The sequence below is a fragment of the Ochotona curzoniae genome, unplaced genomic scaffold (genome assembly GCF_017591425.1).
Source record: "Ochotona curzoniae isolate NIBS_2020 unplaced genomic scaffold, NIBS_Ocur_1.0 contig_21, whole genome shotgun sequence".
Classification (NCBI taxonomy): Eukaryota; Metazoa; Chordata; class Mammalia; order Lagomorpha; family Ochotonidae; genus Ochotona; species Ochotona curzoniae.
In genome coordinates this window covers 1,959,710-1,973,381 of record NW_024465322.1, presented here as the reverse complement: position 1 = coordinate 1,973,381, position 13,672 = coordinate 1,959,710, and the positions used below count along the sequence as shown (strand labels likewise).

Below are 13,672 nucleotides of genomic sequence, written 5' to 3'. Positions count from 1 at the left end.
CAGCTCTGACCCTTGCGGCCCTCTGAGGAGTGAAGCAACAAACAGATCTCTCTCCCTTTTTCTCTCTGTCCTTCTCCTCTTCTCTATAAAGATTTTCAAATGAACCTTTTATATATATAAAGACAGAGATTGTACTGGGAGACTCTCACCAATCAATCTGATCAGGTAATAGGATTCTCTTTGGTTCAGTGAATGCAGACAACCCAAGCTGCTAGCTCCAGCCATTCAAATAGCAATGGCTATATGTGTGTGTGTATGTATGTATATACCTGACTGCCTAGAACATTTTGGCTGCTACTGAAGTATTTATATAGCTTTCCGACCCTGTCTCTGATAAATCAAATATTTAGTGAGCTCCTTTCTGTTTGCAAGGGCACATTCTAAATGGCTGATGGACAGTTTCTCAGAGTGCTGCCAATTTAAAGCTACCACAGTTGGAAACCCTCTGTAAGTGGCCTTATGTTGTCTGTGGAGATGTTCTACATCCCCAGCTCTCCCTGAGTTGTGTTCCTGACCTCTAGTTGAGGGTTGTGTGTAGCCTGCTCGTGACCTTACCCTAGGAAGAGGCACGACGAAATGGTTGAGACGGTCCCTTCTCCATGCTGTTGGCATCTGGTCCTGATGGAAATGGCCTCCTGTCTTAGCTTCTGCTACTTGGATGTGTATCTACTTCTCTCAATGTCCATGAAGCCTTTAATTGCCTGAGTACATTTGCTCCCCTGTTCCTCACTTTTCATGATTTTTTGATTGTTCCGTTTGACACAAAGAATTACATTGCATGTTGTGAGCTGCATTTATTTTATTGATTTTATTCACTTGAGGGAGACAGAGAAAAAAAATCTTGTGTGCCAGTTTACCTCCCAGCTACCCACAAATGTCAAGACTGCAGTGGGGTGATATTTGGAGTACAAAACAAAATTCAGAGCTCTCTCGTGGGTGGGGAGCGATCTGATCACGTGAGTCAACACCCACTGTCTCCCAGCGTTTGATTAGCGGGAAGCTAGAGGCAGGAATGGAACCAGGTTTCCTTACCAAGCACTCTGATCATGGATGCTGGCGTCGTAACAAGGGTCTTAGTTGTTAGATCAACTGCATTTCCCATCTCTTACGTGTGTCTTTTGCAGTGTACTTCACATCTATGACAAAAGTATTGGTGAATGACTAAAACTGAGAAGTACAATATTGGTATTTAACACTGCAGGATAAGGAAGCATGCCTTGTGTTACCCTGTGTGTAAGGTCAGGTAGAGAGAAACCAACATCTCATTCAGCCTTCCTCACAGCTTTCTCCAAAAGACTTTGATACAGAAGAGTTGCATCTGGAACGTCAACTCCAGGTTAGATTCAGAAAATGTAATGGAGAATTTTAAGAAGCAGACACATGGTTTTGTGTTCATCTGGACTTTAAAAGAAAAAAAAAAAACGTTGTGTTCTTTCTCTTGATTGCCAGTCACTGTCCTTAAGTACAGTTGTTAAAAATAGTAAAAGAACTTTGTGGCCGAAGAAGTGTAAATATTTTCGTTTCAGTGGGAGTTTCATAAGAGCTAAGCCTAAATGGGTTGTTTACCTCATTACAAAGAAATGTGAAAGCTTCCGGTGATCATGTGTGGTTTGCTCTTCTTGCTCCATCATCTTTGTTGGCTTCGTTTATTGTTAACATTGTTTTTGCTGCTGTTTTGTTTTGTTTTTTTTTCCAGCTATCTGAACGACTTGGACAGAATAGCCCAATCCAATTATATTCCAACACAGCAAGACGTTCTTAGAACTAGAGTGAAAACCACAGGCATTGTTGAAACCCACTTCACTTTCAAAGATCTCCATTTTAAGTGAGTAAATCCAGTACCTCATGTCCATTTTGGGATTTTTTTTTTAAAAATACATTACTACATTTGTAGCACTGGAAGCTATAGTTGGAAAATCTCCGATGATGGAACAAAAGAGTTGGGTGGTGGGGGAACGGAAATTAAAAAAAAAAATGGAAGCTGCTTTAGGACGAATATTTTTATGCATGAGTAATACCTTGACAAATTTCATTTGCCTATGGTTTTTGCAACAATGCCAGTAGAAGTAGTTATTGGCTAACTCGTTGGTTGCTGCTGCAGGACAGTGTAGTATATTTTCAAAGTGTCCTATCATTTTTGGGTAAAAATTTTACCGATAGGAGACATATGCTTGATGGTGGAAATCCTGAAAAACAAGGTGCTTTTTCAAACTTGTTCATGGAGATTCTCATTCATAACAAAGTGAAAATTGCACTGTTTCAGTTGAACAGTGCTTGCTGAATTTGGAGTGTTCTGCATATGAACTTACTGGGGTCTGTGCGGAGGACACTCAACCATCTCCTGCCAGCACAGGAAAGATCTTTGGTTTTCTCTTATTGAGTCTCCTCATTTTGTAATGAATGAAGCAGGCCCATGGAGATCAAACAAAGCAGTTCATGCAGATGTGTGGAGCTGAATTTCTGTTTGAGGGGAAAAAAAAAAAAACGGTTTCTAAGGGGTGAGGATGATTGGACTTCTGTTTTCAGATTCTTGTATTGTTTCTACAGACATTGTAGTCAGTTACTTTAATAGACTTCTCCCTTTCAGGTTGGTTGAATCTGGAATTAGGTAGCATGACTTCCTTCTGCTAAGTGCTCTACTGACCGATCCCAGTTTTTAACCCATTGCCATTAAGTATGTATTGCTACTCATCATTTCTGGTTGACCTCACCCTGGTTAAGATAATAACAGTGAAATCGTGCAAAAACAGAGGCTAGTGTCATGGCACAGTGAGTTAAGTTACTGCCTCCAATGTCCAGCATGCCAAGGGATGCCGGTTCGAGTCCCTGTTGCATCACTTACCAGGCTTTCTGCCAGTGTGATTGGGAGATGAGCAGGTGGTGGCTGAAGCACCTGGCTGCAGCTCCTTTTTGACATTCCAGGCTCTTGATTTTGGGGAGTGAAACAGTGCATACATTCACTTGTGCATTCTCTCTCTCTCTCTCTCTCTCTCTGTCTCTTTCTCCTGCTCTGTTTGTAGTTCTTTTAAGAAACCACATCGTTTTAAAAGAAATAAAATAAAAAGAAACAAATACAATAATAAACATTACAAGACTTTATACTGAAGCCTTCAGAACCTCCACAGAAACCCCAGACTACTGCAGTGTGACTTGATCTAAAAAGACAAATTAAAAACACTTTATAGGCTTTCTTCCTCCTTTTTCCTCTCCATCCTTGCCATTATTTGCTCCCTGAAACTAAATAAAAGTGTTGGCAGAAATTCCATTTATGAAACTGCTGGCTTCTCATGATTTAAAGTCATTGAAAATGTCACATTTCCTAAAGGCTGGTTGAGCATCCAGCAGCAGGGATTTTGGAAACAGACTTGCACAGCTTGGAAGGGACCCCTGAAAATCCCCTGCCTTATGTAAACCTGCATTGAGATTTATTCAGTGTGCATTAAAATTCGTGGAGTACCTGAGCCGTATCAAGTTTTTGCTGTTGTTGTTTTTAGTTTTTAACTGTGCAAAGTTGGTCGTTTTTGGGCAAGGTTGCTGTAAGAACCCATCAAATACTTTTCTTCACACTGGTGGTGCTTCCTAAGTAGGTTGGCTCCAGGAGAGTGTACACTAGTTGTAATTGTGGAAAATCAGGTTTAGAAAAGGCACCAAGATAGCTTTTATTCTTTGCCTAAATATTCATAATTTTGTATAGTTTTCTAAATTTTCAATTTAATCAGATCTTTGATTTTCTCCTGCAGATCTGTGCTTAGTAGAGGGTCTCATTCTTTTTTTTAGATACTCAGGTTCCCAAGAGTGTATATCTACCCTCTGCCTTTATTTTGCAACAGCTCTGCAGTCAGACGAAAAACAACAAACAGCACAGTGTTCAATCATCCTGCACTTGTCAAGAAAGTAGTTTATTGTGCATGTGGTTTGCAAGTGAAGCATGCTATATTTTGTTGCTGGCTTTATTTTACATTTTTCTCTCTTCACCTGCTGCAAATTTTTATGATCTGGGATATTCGTTCCAAGGAAGGCTTCACTGTGAATTATGGGTGAGACTTTGTACCGTTCACGACCGTATTCCGAAACAGTGATGATAAGAAAGCAGAAACTACTGAACACATCTGCCTACTAAAAGTTGTCTAGACAGAGATGAAAAGTAATCACCTCTCAGCCCCCAGGGATATGCGTCTATACCTCTGATGGCTTCCACACATGTTTTAGATAATATACATCCGTTATTATCATTTTTCACGGATTTTTTTTGGTAGCTCATATAACTGGATTTTCCAGTGAAATGAAGTTTAGTTTCAGTCGCCTGTGGCTGTTCTCATTTTTTCCCACCCCTTCCTTACTTCCCCCCAAAGGCCCAAACCTAGTTTGATGTCTTAAATAATTGTATGGGTAGAGACCATGAGTCATATGTCTGGCAATATTTTCTTCACGCTTCTATGCGGGTGGGATTTTGTAATGCTTTCATTTTTTTCCCCTCATTTTGATTGATGAGCCCTTTTTTACCCCCACTAACACTATGCTTACTAAAATCATTTACCTTCTTTTATTTTGCTTATTTCTCTTGTAGAATATTAAATAAACAGTGCTCTGAATTCACATAATTTGCTGTGTCTGATGGAAGAACATGTGTCATATTCGTCTTGAAACGATTACATGGTTTTAGTATTGGCTGTTGGCTTTAAAATGTATTTCTTTTTAAAGCTAGTGAACGTTAGTTTTTTGGGGATTTGTTCCCTTAAAGATTGTGTTCTAAGGCAAACTAAAAGGATGGCACTCAGATAAGAGCTTGTTTCTAAGCAGTATCCTTGGAGGACAAAATATTTGGAGTCAAGGTTAAGCAAGTGGGGTATCCAGGCCCAGGTTCCCCTGGAACAGAGCTAGGCAATCATAATCCAATAGAGACTACAATACAGACTTACTGCAATGAATTATGGCCTATCAACTGTCATAAAGGTTAGAACTCTCCAAGCCCTGAGAAATGATTGTAAATGTTAAATCCATCCAACGGGACTTAAGACATTCTGAGCCAGTCAAGTTCACAGTTCATGCTGGTCGGATGCACTCTTGAGCATGTGCTTCCAAACCATATTTTTCATATTCTGGCTCCATTTGGGCTCCAGGGGCGAGGCAGAAAAGCATGTGTGTGTGTGTGTGTGTGTGTGTGTGTTTTGTGTAGTTACTGTTCTTGTTTGCTAACATCAAGATAAACACAGGTGCGTCTTCATCTTGAGATAAACTTCCTCTTACTTTGAAATTGAATTCTGCGACATTGCCATCACTGCAAGCGTGTGCTTCTAACTTTGCCTTTTCTAGGTTTCCTGATCCTGGAATGAGTGAAGACAGGATTATTTATCTGGTGCTGCAGTCTGCACCGGAGGCACCTGTGTATGTGGCCCCCTGCTCACATACTCCCTGGAAGACAGCAGGTGCTGGCTTCAAGGACTTAGGCTTCCGTTGCCCGTGTGTTCGACCTGGCTCCTCATTTCAGTCTCACTTAGTCCTGTGTGGGGCTAAACTGGGGAATGGATGACCCCTCTGTGTCTCTGTCTGTCAAGGAACTTTAAAAAAAAAAACACTGATTCTCCTGAGAGTATCCTGAGAGGTTATCACTTGATCGTTGCGTGCATCTCATGTAACTCCTTGATGTTAACCACTAGGAATAATTTTAGGGTTACTGACATCTTTATGACTGAGATTAAATCGAAAATGAGGGAATAGGGCATTATACTGTGAGAGTTCATATTAGTTTGTCTAGACTTTATGGGGAGTATCTGTTCGGGCTGGTTAGCTTTAATTAAAGAATCGGAGCTCTACTACTGTTGCTGGAGGTAGAGTTAAGCATGGCTTCTTTTATGCAAGTATATGATGTTGGAAACATTTCCTTTTATCTGGTGCTCTGGTGTGTATAGTAGGGGGGTGCCCTAGCGAATGACCACAAACTGAGTACTTAGAGCACTAGGAAGTGATCTTTTTACAGTGCTGCAGGTGCAAAGATTGCCATCACTGTGTCCAAAGGACTTGTCCTCTGACAACTCCAAGGAGGATTCCTTTCTTGCCTCTTCCTGGCATCGGAGCTCATTCACTGGCAGCTGTATCGCTTCAATCTGTATCGCAATTGTCACATGTCTGTGTGTGTCTGGTTTCATTTTGCTTATCAGTTCATTCCTTAGTGTATCTCTTTTGCCCTCATTTGCTGTAAGTCACAAGAAAAAAAATGTGGTTTTAGCTCTCAACATTTTGCCAATTTCCCATGCTTCATACCCCCGTGTTGGATGTAAGTTCTACCGTCATGCACAGTAAAACGCAATCAGCCTACTGTTTGCCATTTCATAACAAAGATTGTCTTTCCTGCATGGTGTGATAACTTATTTCCTACGGAGACCTCATTAAAGGTGCTTCCAGTATTCATGTCCCTCCCATCACTGTTGATGATGGTACTGTCTGCTTCGAGGCCGTAGCTCTACTTCTCTACCTCTGAGTTCTTACTTGACTGGCCTCTGATGTCTGTTTCTTCAAAACAACTTAGTTCCCCCCCCCCACCCACCCATTTAGTGTTTTCAGTATTCGTCCAGCCTTGTCTACAATGCAATTCCAAAGCTACTTTCCCATTTTTACGCATTTGTTAAAGTAGCATCTCTCTCTTGGTACTCAAATTTGTATCAGTGAATCTCTCTGGAGAAACAGGACCAATGTGTTATGTTTGTTTCAGCGAATGGGTTCGTGTGATTGTAGAAGCTCAGGTTTATAGGGCAGAGCTACCTGCCTGCACATGAGTGCTGTTAGAGGCTTAGAAAGAATTTTGTCTAGGTCAGGAAAACCTCAGGTTGGGTCCCAAAGCCTTTCAACTCACAGCATGCCATCGGTCTACGATACTGAAGACTATCTCCATGATTAAAGATGTAACTCACATTTGTGAAATGCCATCACAGCAGTCTCCGGGTACTGGATTAAATAACAGGGTGGCCAGCCAGCCAAGCCAAAATCAGCCATCAGAGAAAACAGCAGATGGCCTGGGTGGAGTTATTCTTTTATATTGAGTGGACAGAGAGCATGCACGATGTTGTCACAGAAGTTCCCAAAGCCATGTTTATCGTTTTTGGTAAAGTGTCTTCCAGGTGTGTTAAGAAGCAACTTGACAAAGGTTACCCAGTTAAAACTCAATTTTATTTTGTTCTTGGTTGGTCTCCGTTACTAACTGTCCTTTAGGTATGCTATTCGTTTTTGTTTGGCATGTGGCAGAATCATTTTGTTACCCAGTGCCTTTATGTGCATTGGCTAAGCCAAACTAAGGGCCTCTTAAAGGATGAAAATAGGAATGATAGTAGTTGATGTGCTCAGATTCAATTTATAGGCCAATGGTGCTCTGTAGGGAAAATGCTTCTTGCCTGGGAATTAAATGGGGACTGTGTTAATTAGCGCACCATCTAGATAAATGCAGCCTTTAAAAATGTGCCAGTGTGCATAGAGCTTCTGTTACATAAGTGATTATTTCTAGGTTGCATAATGTAGTCTTTGTGGGTTTTAACTTTTGCCTATCTTTATCAACACTTGTAAGAAGAAAGGTCATTGTTTTTTAGCTTTTCCAAGTGTGTTGCTACGTCATTTGCTAACGTACAGTGGTTTACTGTTGTATATTGTACAAAAACTGAGTTTTTCATTCTCAGTTCTAAGCCTGTTTTTTCTTTACTTACTTATATTTTGGTTGTATCATGTTTTCTATACCATTATTTTTTCTTCTTTTCGTTTGTTCTTTAAGACTTCTTTCTTTCTTTTTGAAAGCCAGAGTTACAGAAGTATGAGAGACCAACAGGGGTCTTGCATTTGCCAGGTTACTCCTCCAAGTGGCAATAATGGCTAGGACAGAGCTGGGCCAAAATCAAGGGCCTGGAACTCTGTCTAGAATCCATCCCATATGATTGGCAGGATCCTAAAGACTTGGGTCATCTTGTGCTGCTTTTCCAGACGTAGTAGCAGGGAGCTGCCTTGGAAATGAAACAGCTAGGACTGGAACTGGTTCTCATATGGGATGCCAGCTTCCAGGTGACAGCTTAACCCACTCTGATAACAATGTAGGATAGGAAGAGTGGAGCTCGGTCCTCTGAGTCCTCTGCAGCTGTGGGAATGGACTATGCTCTCTTGATCTCTGCTATTCCCCCCACAGACCTCCTGTATCCCCGCTGTCCAATCCTTGGTATTCAGTCTCATGTTCTGTAAAGGCTCACACGTGAATGAATATCTCTTGTTTCAACAATATTTTGATTTCTCTTCGAGTTCTTGACATTCCATGACAAAGTTATCGGCGGTTTGGTTTTCTTCCCTGAATGGCCTTTTTTTGCTGCCTTCCCCACCAGTTATTTGGAGATTTTGCTTGGATCTCACCTCACCTGTATGTAACTCCTGTTAACTCCTTGTTTTTCTCTCTCGCAGAATGTTTGATGTGGGAGGACAGAGATCAGAGCGGAAGAAGTGGATCCACTGCTTCGAGGGAGTGACCGCTATCATCTTCTGCGTGGCCCTGAGTGACTATGATCTGGTCCTCGCTGAAGACGAAGAGATGGCAAGTAGAGCCACTTCCGGGGTTTGGGTATCATGCGCAACGAGGTAGACATGTTGCCAAGGCATTTTCCTGGGAAATTCTTGTTCATGCCTCAACTATTTGTAGCTCTTTCCTCTGACATTTTTCTGCTTGCGTGGTTGAAGAGAATCTAGTGCAGGTGGATGTTATGAAAAATGAAAAGATGGAGAGTACATCTTATCCCAACCCTCTCACTCTCTGAGCCTCCACCTGCCATCTCCATCCTAAGTACCAGTAGAACCAACTCCACAGTCATCCAGGGCCCCTTTTTCTTCTAGTGTTCCATGTACGCATTCAGTTACTTTCGCTACACAGATGCTATATTGTGCTACTGCCATGCCGTTTTCTAGCACCTTTTGGTGGAGGAAAAATATTTTTACACGGAAATTGAAAACTCTGTCATTTTGAATTAACTTCAGTACAAAATTGGGTTGGGTTGAGGGATCAAGATAGAAATGCAAATTTTCTATTTTTAGACTCACGACCAGGAAATTGTTATGTAGTAGGTGGAGTACAACACTTTTCATTCATTTCGTTCATGTTAATACTAGAAAATGTTTCAGGGTCCTTCAAAAATATAGTGTTTATTTATTTTTGCGGGGCTGGGGCTAAGACAGTAAGTTCTTCCATCCTGTTTTAATCCTCAAATGCCCACAACAGCCAGGACTGGTCCAGAATTAAGCTGGAGCTCAAATTTCGCTACTGCTCTTCCAGATGCCTGGCAGGGACCCCGATTCTTGAACTATCACTCTGCCCCCCAGGGTGTTCACTAGCACACTTGGACTCAGACACCCCGATGTGGATTGTGGCTATGCCTTTGCTGCTAGGGCAGAAGATGCCATGCCCTTTTATTTGAAAGAGAGAAATATCTTCTTTCTACTGATCCACTCCAAATGCTCACAGTAACTATGGTTGGGTCCGGTGCCCAACACTCAATCCATGCCTATCACGGTAATGGTTATGTTCACAAAAACTTGACCCATTATGGGCTGCCTCCTGGATTCCACAGTGGCAGGAAGCTCGATTGGAAGGAGAGGAGCTGGTATTCCAAGCAGTTTCTTAGCCACTGCGTCCAACACCCACCCCTGGTCAGTGAGTGCCCTTTGGAAAATGTAGGGAGCAGGAAGTAGGAGTCTCTGGTGCTACTGTTTGGAATGGTTGGCTAATTGGGTTTCATAGGATCCTTGTTCTAAATTGATATTCTTTGTTTTTGCAGTATATTATCTACTTTTCATCTAGTTCTCTTTGATTGATTTTTTTTCTTAAAGGATTCTTCAAAATCCTAACTACTAGAGGATTCCTCAAAATCCTGTTAGTGACAATATGCTTTTATTTTCTGTGACAGAATCGAATGCATGAAAGCATGAAATTGTTTGACAGCATATGTAACAACAAGTGGTTTACAGATACATCCATTATCCTGTTCCTGAACAAGAAGGACCTCTTTGAAGAAAAAATCAAGAAGAGCCCCCTCACCATATGCTATCCAGAATATACAGGTATTAAAAGTCATGTATTTCAAAGTAAAAACTTCCCCTATGGCAAGACAGGGTTAGTTGGCTGCTCCATGCTTTTCTGTGATAACTCCAGGGCTTCCTAAATTTAAAGCATCGTTCACCTGAATAACAGAGCCTATGTCGAGTAGCATAGAATACATGGTAAATAGGACCAGCTCACCGTGTAAGCCCCAGGACCGTTGATTGCACCATTGAGCACACCCTTGCAATGCTACATCATTATAAGGAAAACAGAAGGCAGAAGATCTCACTGATGTGATGGACTTTTCCAGAACGTCAGGGAAGATGTCACAGACAGTACCTGTTTTGATAACTCATCTGTTCATGTTGACCACCCTTGGGAAAATGCCCTTGAAGGGGAAAAGTTAGCCAGAAGTACGTTTCCGCTTTGCCAGGATTAACTCTTGACCTTGAATGTATAGCAATAAACTTGCCTTGCCTTCAGTACCCCAACTCTGAATCAACAATAGGGTTGCAGCGTTGGTGTTAGTTTCCTGCCCCCCAACACCTCCCCTGTTTCCCTTTCGATGACGTCATCAACTTCTTGATTCTCCATTTTCTACCTGGAATCACCCAGAATATGTTCAAGCAACTGAGCTAAGTGCTCAGGATAAGGTGTTCCTGCAAATCTTTATTAATCTAGCAGCTGCAGTAACTTCTGTAGCCAGCAAGACACTATGGATTGTTGTAGAACTTGGGAGCACCAGCTCTAAGTCATAATAAAGTGAGTGTGCTGGGCTCCGTGTACTTTAAATGTCTGCTGGTTCACGTAGGACTATCAGTCCGTCCCTTCTCCACCTAGATACAGATCTGCTGGGTCTGACATGCAGTCTCTGGTTGCGTTTGTACTCAGCGCAAATGTGTTATCTGCACCTGTACCTCCCAGGGGGAGATGTTTGTTTGTTTGTTTGTTTTAATTTTCTTTTGGTGGCTACCATCATAGATTCTTGTTTAATTTTTTTTTAATGAAGAAAAATAAGGGAGTGATGCTAATTAATTCACAAATAGCAAAGGGAATAAAAAAAACACCTGTTGGTGTTTTCAGCCAACATGGTTGACCTTCATGTTGATCATAATGTTTGATAATGTATCGATCATAATATTTCAGCCAACATTATTGATCCGCCTCAGGGTTAGATTAAAGATGCCACCGTCAGGCATCTGAGCATTTGAGTGTGCAGAAGTAGAGGGTGGGCCAGAGAGAAAAGACACCTGGCGTTCCCGGTAATTCAGCAGGAATAAAGACCGTAGGAACCTAAAGAGCCACACAAGGCGTATTTTGTTATAGCTGTTGCAGTTGTTAAATTTTTAGGAATGACTTAGAGACATTACAAGGTGATTAACATTTGATATGTTCTGCCTTGGCATCCTCCGTTTTGTTCCAGAAGGGAAAATCCAGTTAAAGAGCCTCACATATTTTATGTGAAGAAAGCTGACTTCAATATTTTAATTTTTAACTTCTTATATTGTATTTCTTCCCCCCCCCCCCTTTTTTTAATTTTCTGGTTCAGGATCGAACACCTATGAAGAGGCAGCTGCGTATATTCAGTGTCAGTTCGAAGACCTCAATAAAAGGAAAGATACAAAGGAAATTTACACCCACTTCACGTGCGCCACCGATACTAAGAATGTGCAGTTTGTTTTCGATGCTGTCACAGACGTCATCATCAAAAACAACCTCAAAGACTGTGGTCTCTTCTAAGTCTTGCAGTGAATGGTAAATTGCATTTTTCAAACCAAATGAGTCCTATACGGATTTCTCCCTCCTAGAGTCTTGCAGCAACACAAGAATGTAGGCTATGGCAAATGCATCCGGCACCTCACCAAAGTTATTCTGTTCTGTTTTTTGTTTGTTTGTTTGGGATTTTTTTTTTTTTTTTGGTCTCAAAGTAGCAGAAGGACTTTAAGAGTGAAAGCCGGTTCCGCAGTGTGAAGCTGAAGGACGGTGTTAAGCTGGGCTCTAGAATCTCTTGACTTCTGTGTCTCTGTGTAAATATGCAAATGTCATGTTCACATGTAATTTATAACTTTACTTTTCCACGTGACTATTAGATTTCGCGAGTGGCAACTTTGAGTTGTAGTGTAATGGCTTTGAAGATAACATCACTCTCAAGTACCCTGGGCTGAAGGACCGACCATGACTGCGTCTGCCAGTTTTGACCGCTTTATTTATGTTCGTATCTTAAGTATTTTTTGGAGTACAGTAATTGATCTGAGGAGATGTTACAGCCTTGATCGTGACGACGTGTATACTTGTGTTCATACAGATGTTATTTGTACAAACGTTGCACAGACTATTTTAATAACATGATTTGTTCCTTAAATTGACCGTGTTTTATTGAAATGTTCTTAAAGAGGGTGACTACGTACCTGCCTCTGAATCCATTATTTCAGCCTTGTGTGTGTTTTAATTACGTGCTGCCCTGGTTCCACATGAGCTCTAGCTTGAAAAACGAAAAATTTCCCAATTTTTAGGATATACAGCTTTTAAGCCTATTCTAAACACTTTCTTTATTCAGTTAGTTTGTTTTCACTTGGAATTTTGATATCTGGATGGTATTGCCTTAAAAAGGTGATGCCTGGTTGATTTTTATACTCTTGAAATAACTGAATTTTTATTTATCACAAAGTCTAAGTGGAGATATTGAGCGCACTCTTGAGAGTAAAGAAAAAAAAAAAAACAAGCCAGTGTCAGCATTAATGAATTTTGAGACATCACGTCATGCCTGGTATGCCACCTTAGAGAGGTTGGTTAGAAAAATCACGGATGCAGGACAACCCTCCAATTCATCTATGTAACTGGTTTCAAATTCAGTTATCACACTGTATCACACCTACTTTTTGCCTGAGGTTCTCAAACCCCCTCCGCTTGCTTGAGCTCATATTCTTTTTCAATGATGCTCATATTTCTGAGGCAGAAATGGACCGTGGTACTTGCACATGACTAATCATATTTAAAAGTCCGTGGGTCTATGTATGCTCCAATTCACCGTTGCTTATCGGCTAGTTAGTACCTCGGGTAGGACCCTTTTTCTTTGGGTTACTTACTCTTAGTGTGTTTCTGTGACGTTGTTTCAGCCAAGCCAACAGCTTCCCCCCGCTCCCCTCCCCCAGCCAGCCTCCCTCTTTTTACTCATCTTGGGGAAAACAAACAGAAAAACCTAGTCTTTCAGTAAGCTTCACTGGGAAATGGCTTCTTGTTTTCGTTGCGTGCTCTCATCTTGTTGACGTTCAGTTTCGTGTGGCCATTTCCCTAAAGAACAGATGTTGAAGTGGGTGCATATGTGTGTGTGTGTGAGTAGTCATAAATGATATCTGTGCCTCTTTTCTTCTTGGGAATTCTGTTCCTTCTCCTTTGTAATGTACAGAAATTCAGACTTATTGCAATTCCTTCAATGTGTTAATTTCTATTCTTTCTGTGCCTTTCATCCGAAACGTGTGTTCATTCATTTTATTGATGGGAATCCTGTAGTGTCCACGTTGTGAAGCTGTGTTAACTCAAGTCTAACTGAAATATGAATAAATTTGAATCATGAGAACTATGGTTTTAAAAAAAAAGCCACAAAGAAGCACATATTGT

General features: G+C 41.1%; 1 protein-coding gene across 1 annotated transcript in view; it reads left to right on the top strand.

The window, feature by feature from the left end:
- The window catches only part of GNAI1 (G protein subunit alpha i1), a 71,772-nt gene extending 59,401 nt beyond the window's left edge, over positions 1-12,371 (top strand). Inside the window, exons 5-8 of the mRNA XM_040971139.1 lie at positions 1,697-1,825; positions 8,428-8,557; positions 9,921-10,074; positions 11,604-12,371. Of these exons, the coding sequence (XP_040827073.1) occupies positions 1,697-1,825; positions 8,428-8,557; positions 9,921-10,074; positions 11,604-11,794 (604 nt within the window). The 3' untranslated portion in view covers positions 11,795-12,371. The remainder of the gene's footprint in view (positions 1-1,696; positions 1,826-8,427; positions 8,558-9,920; positions 10,075-11,603) is intronic.
- Positions 12,372-13,672: the final 1,301 nt, after the last annotated feature.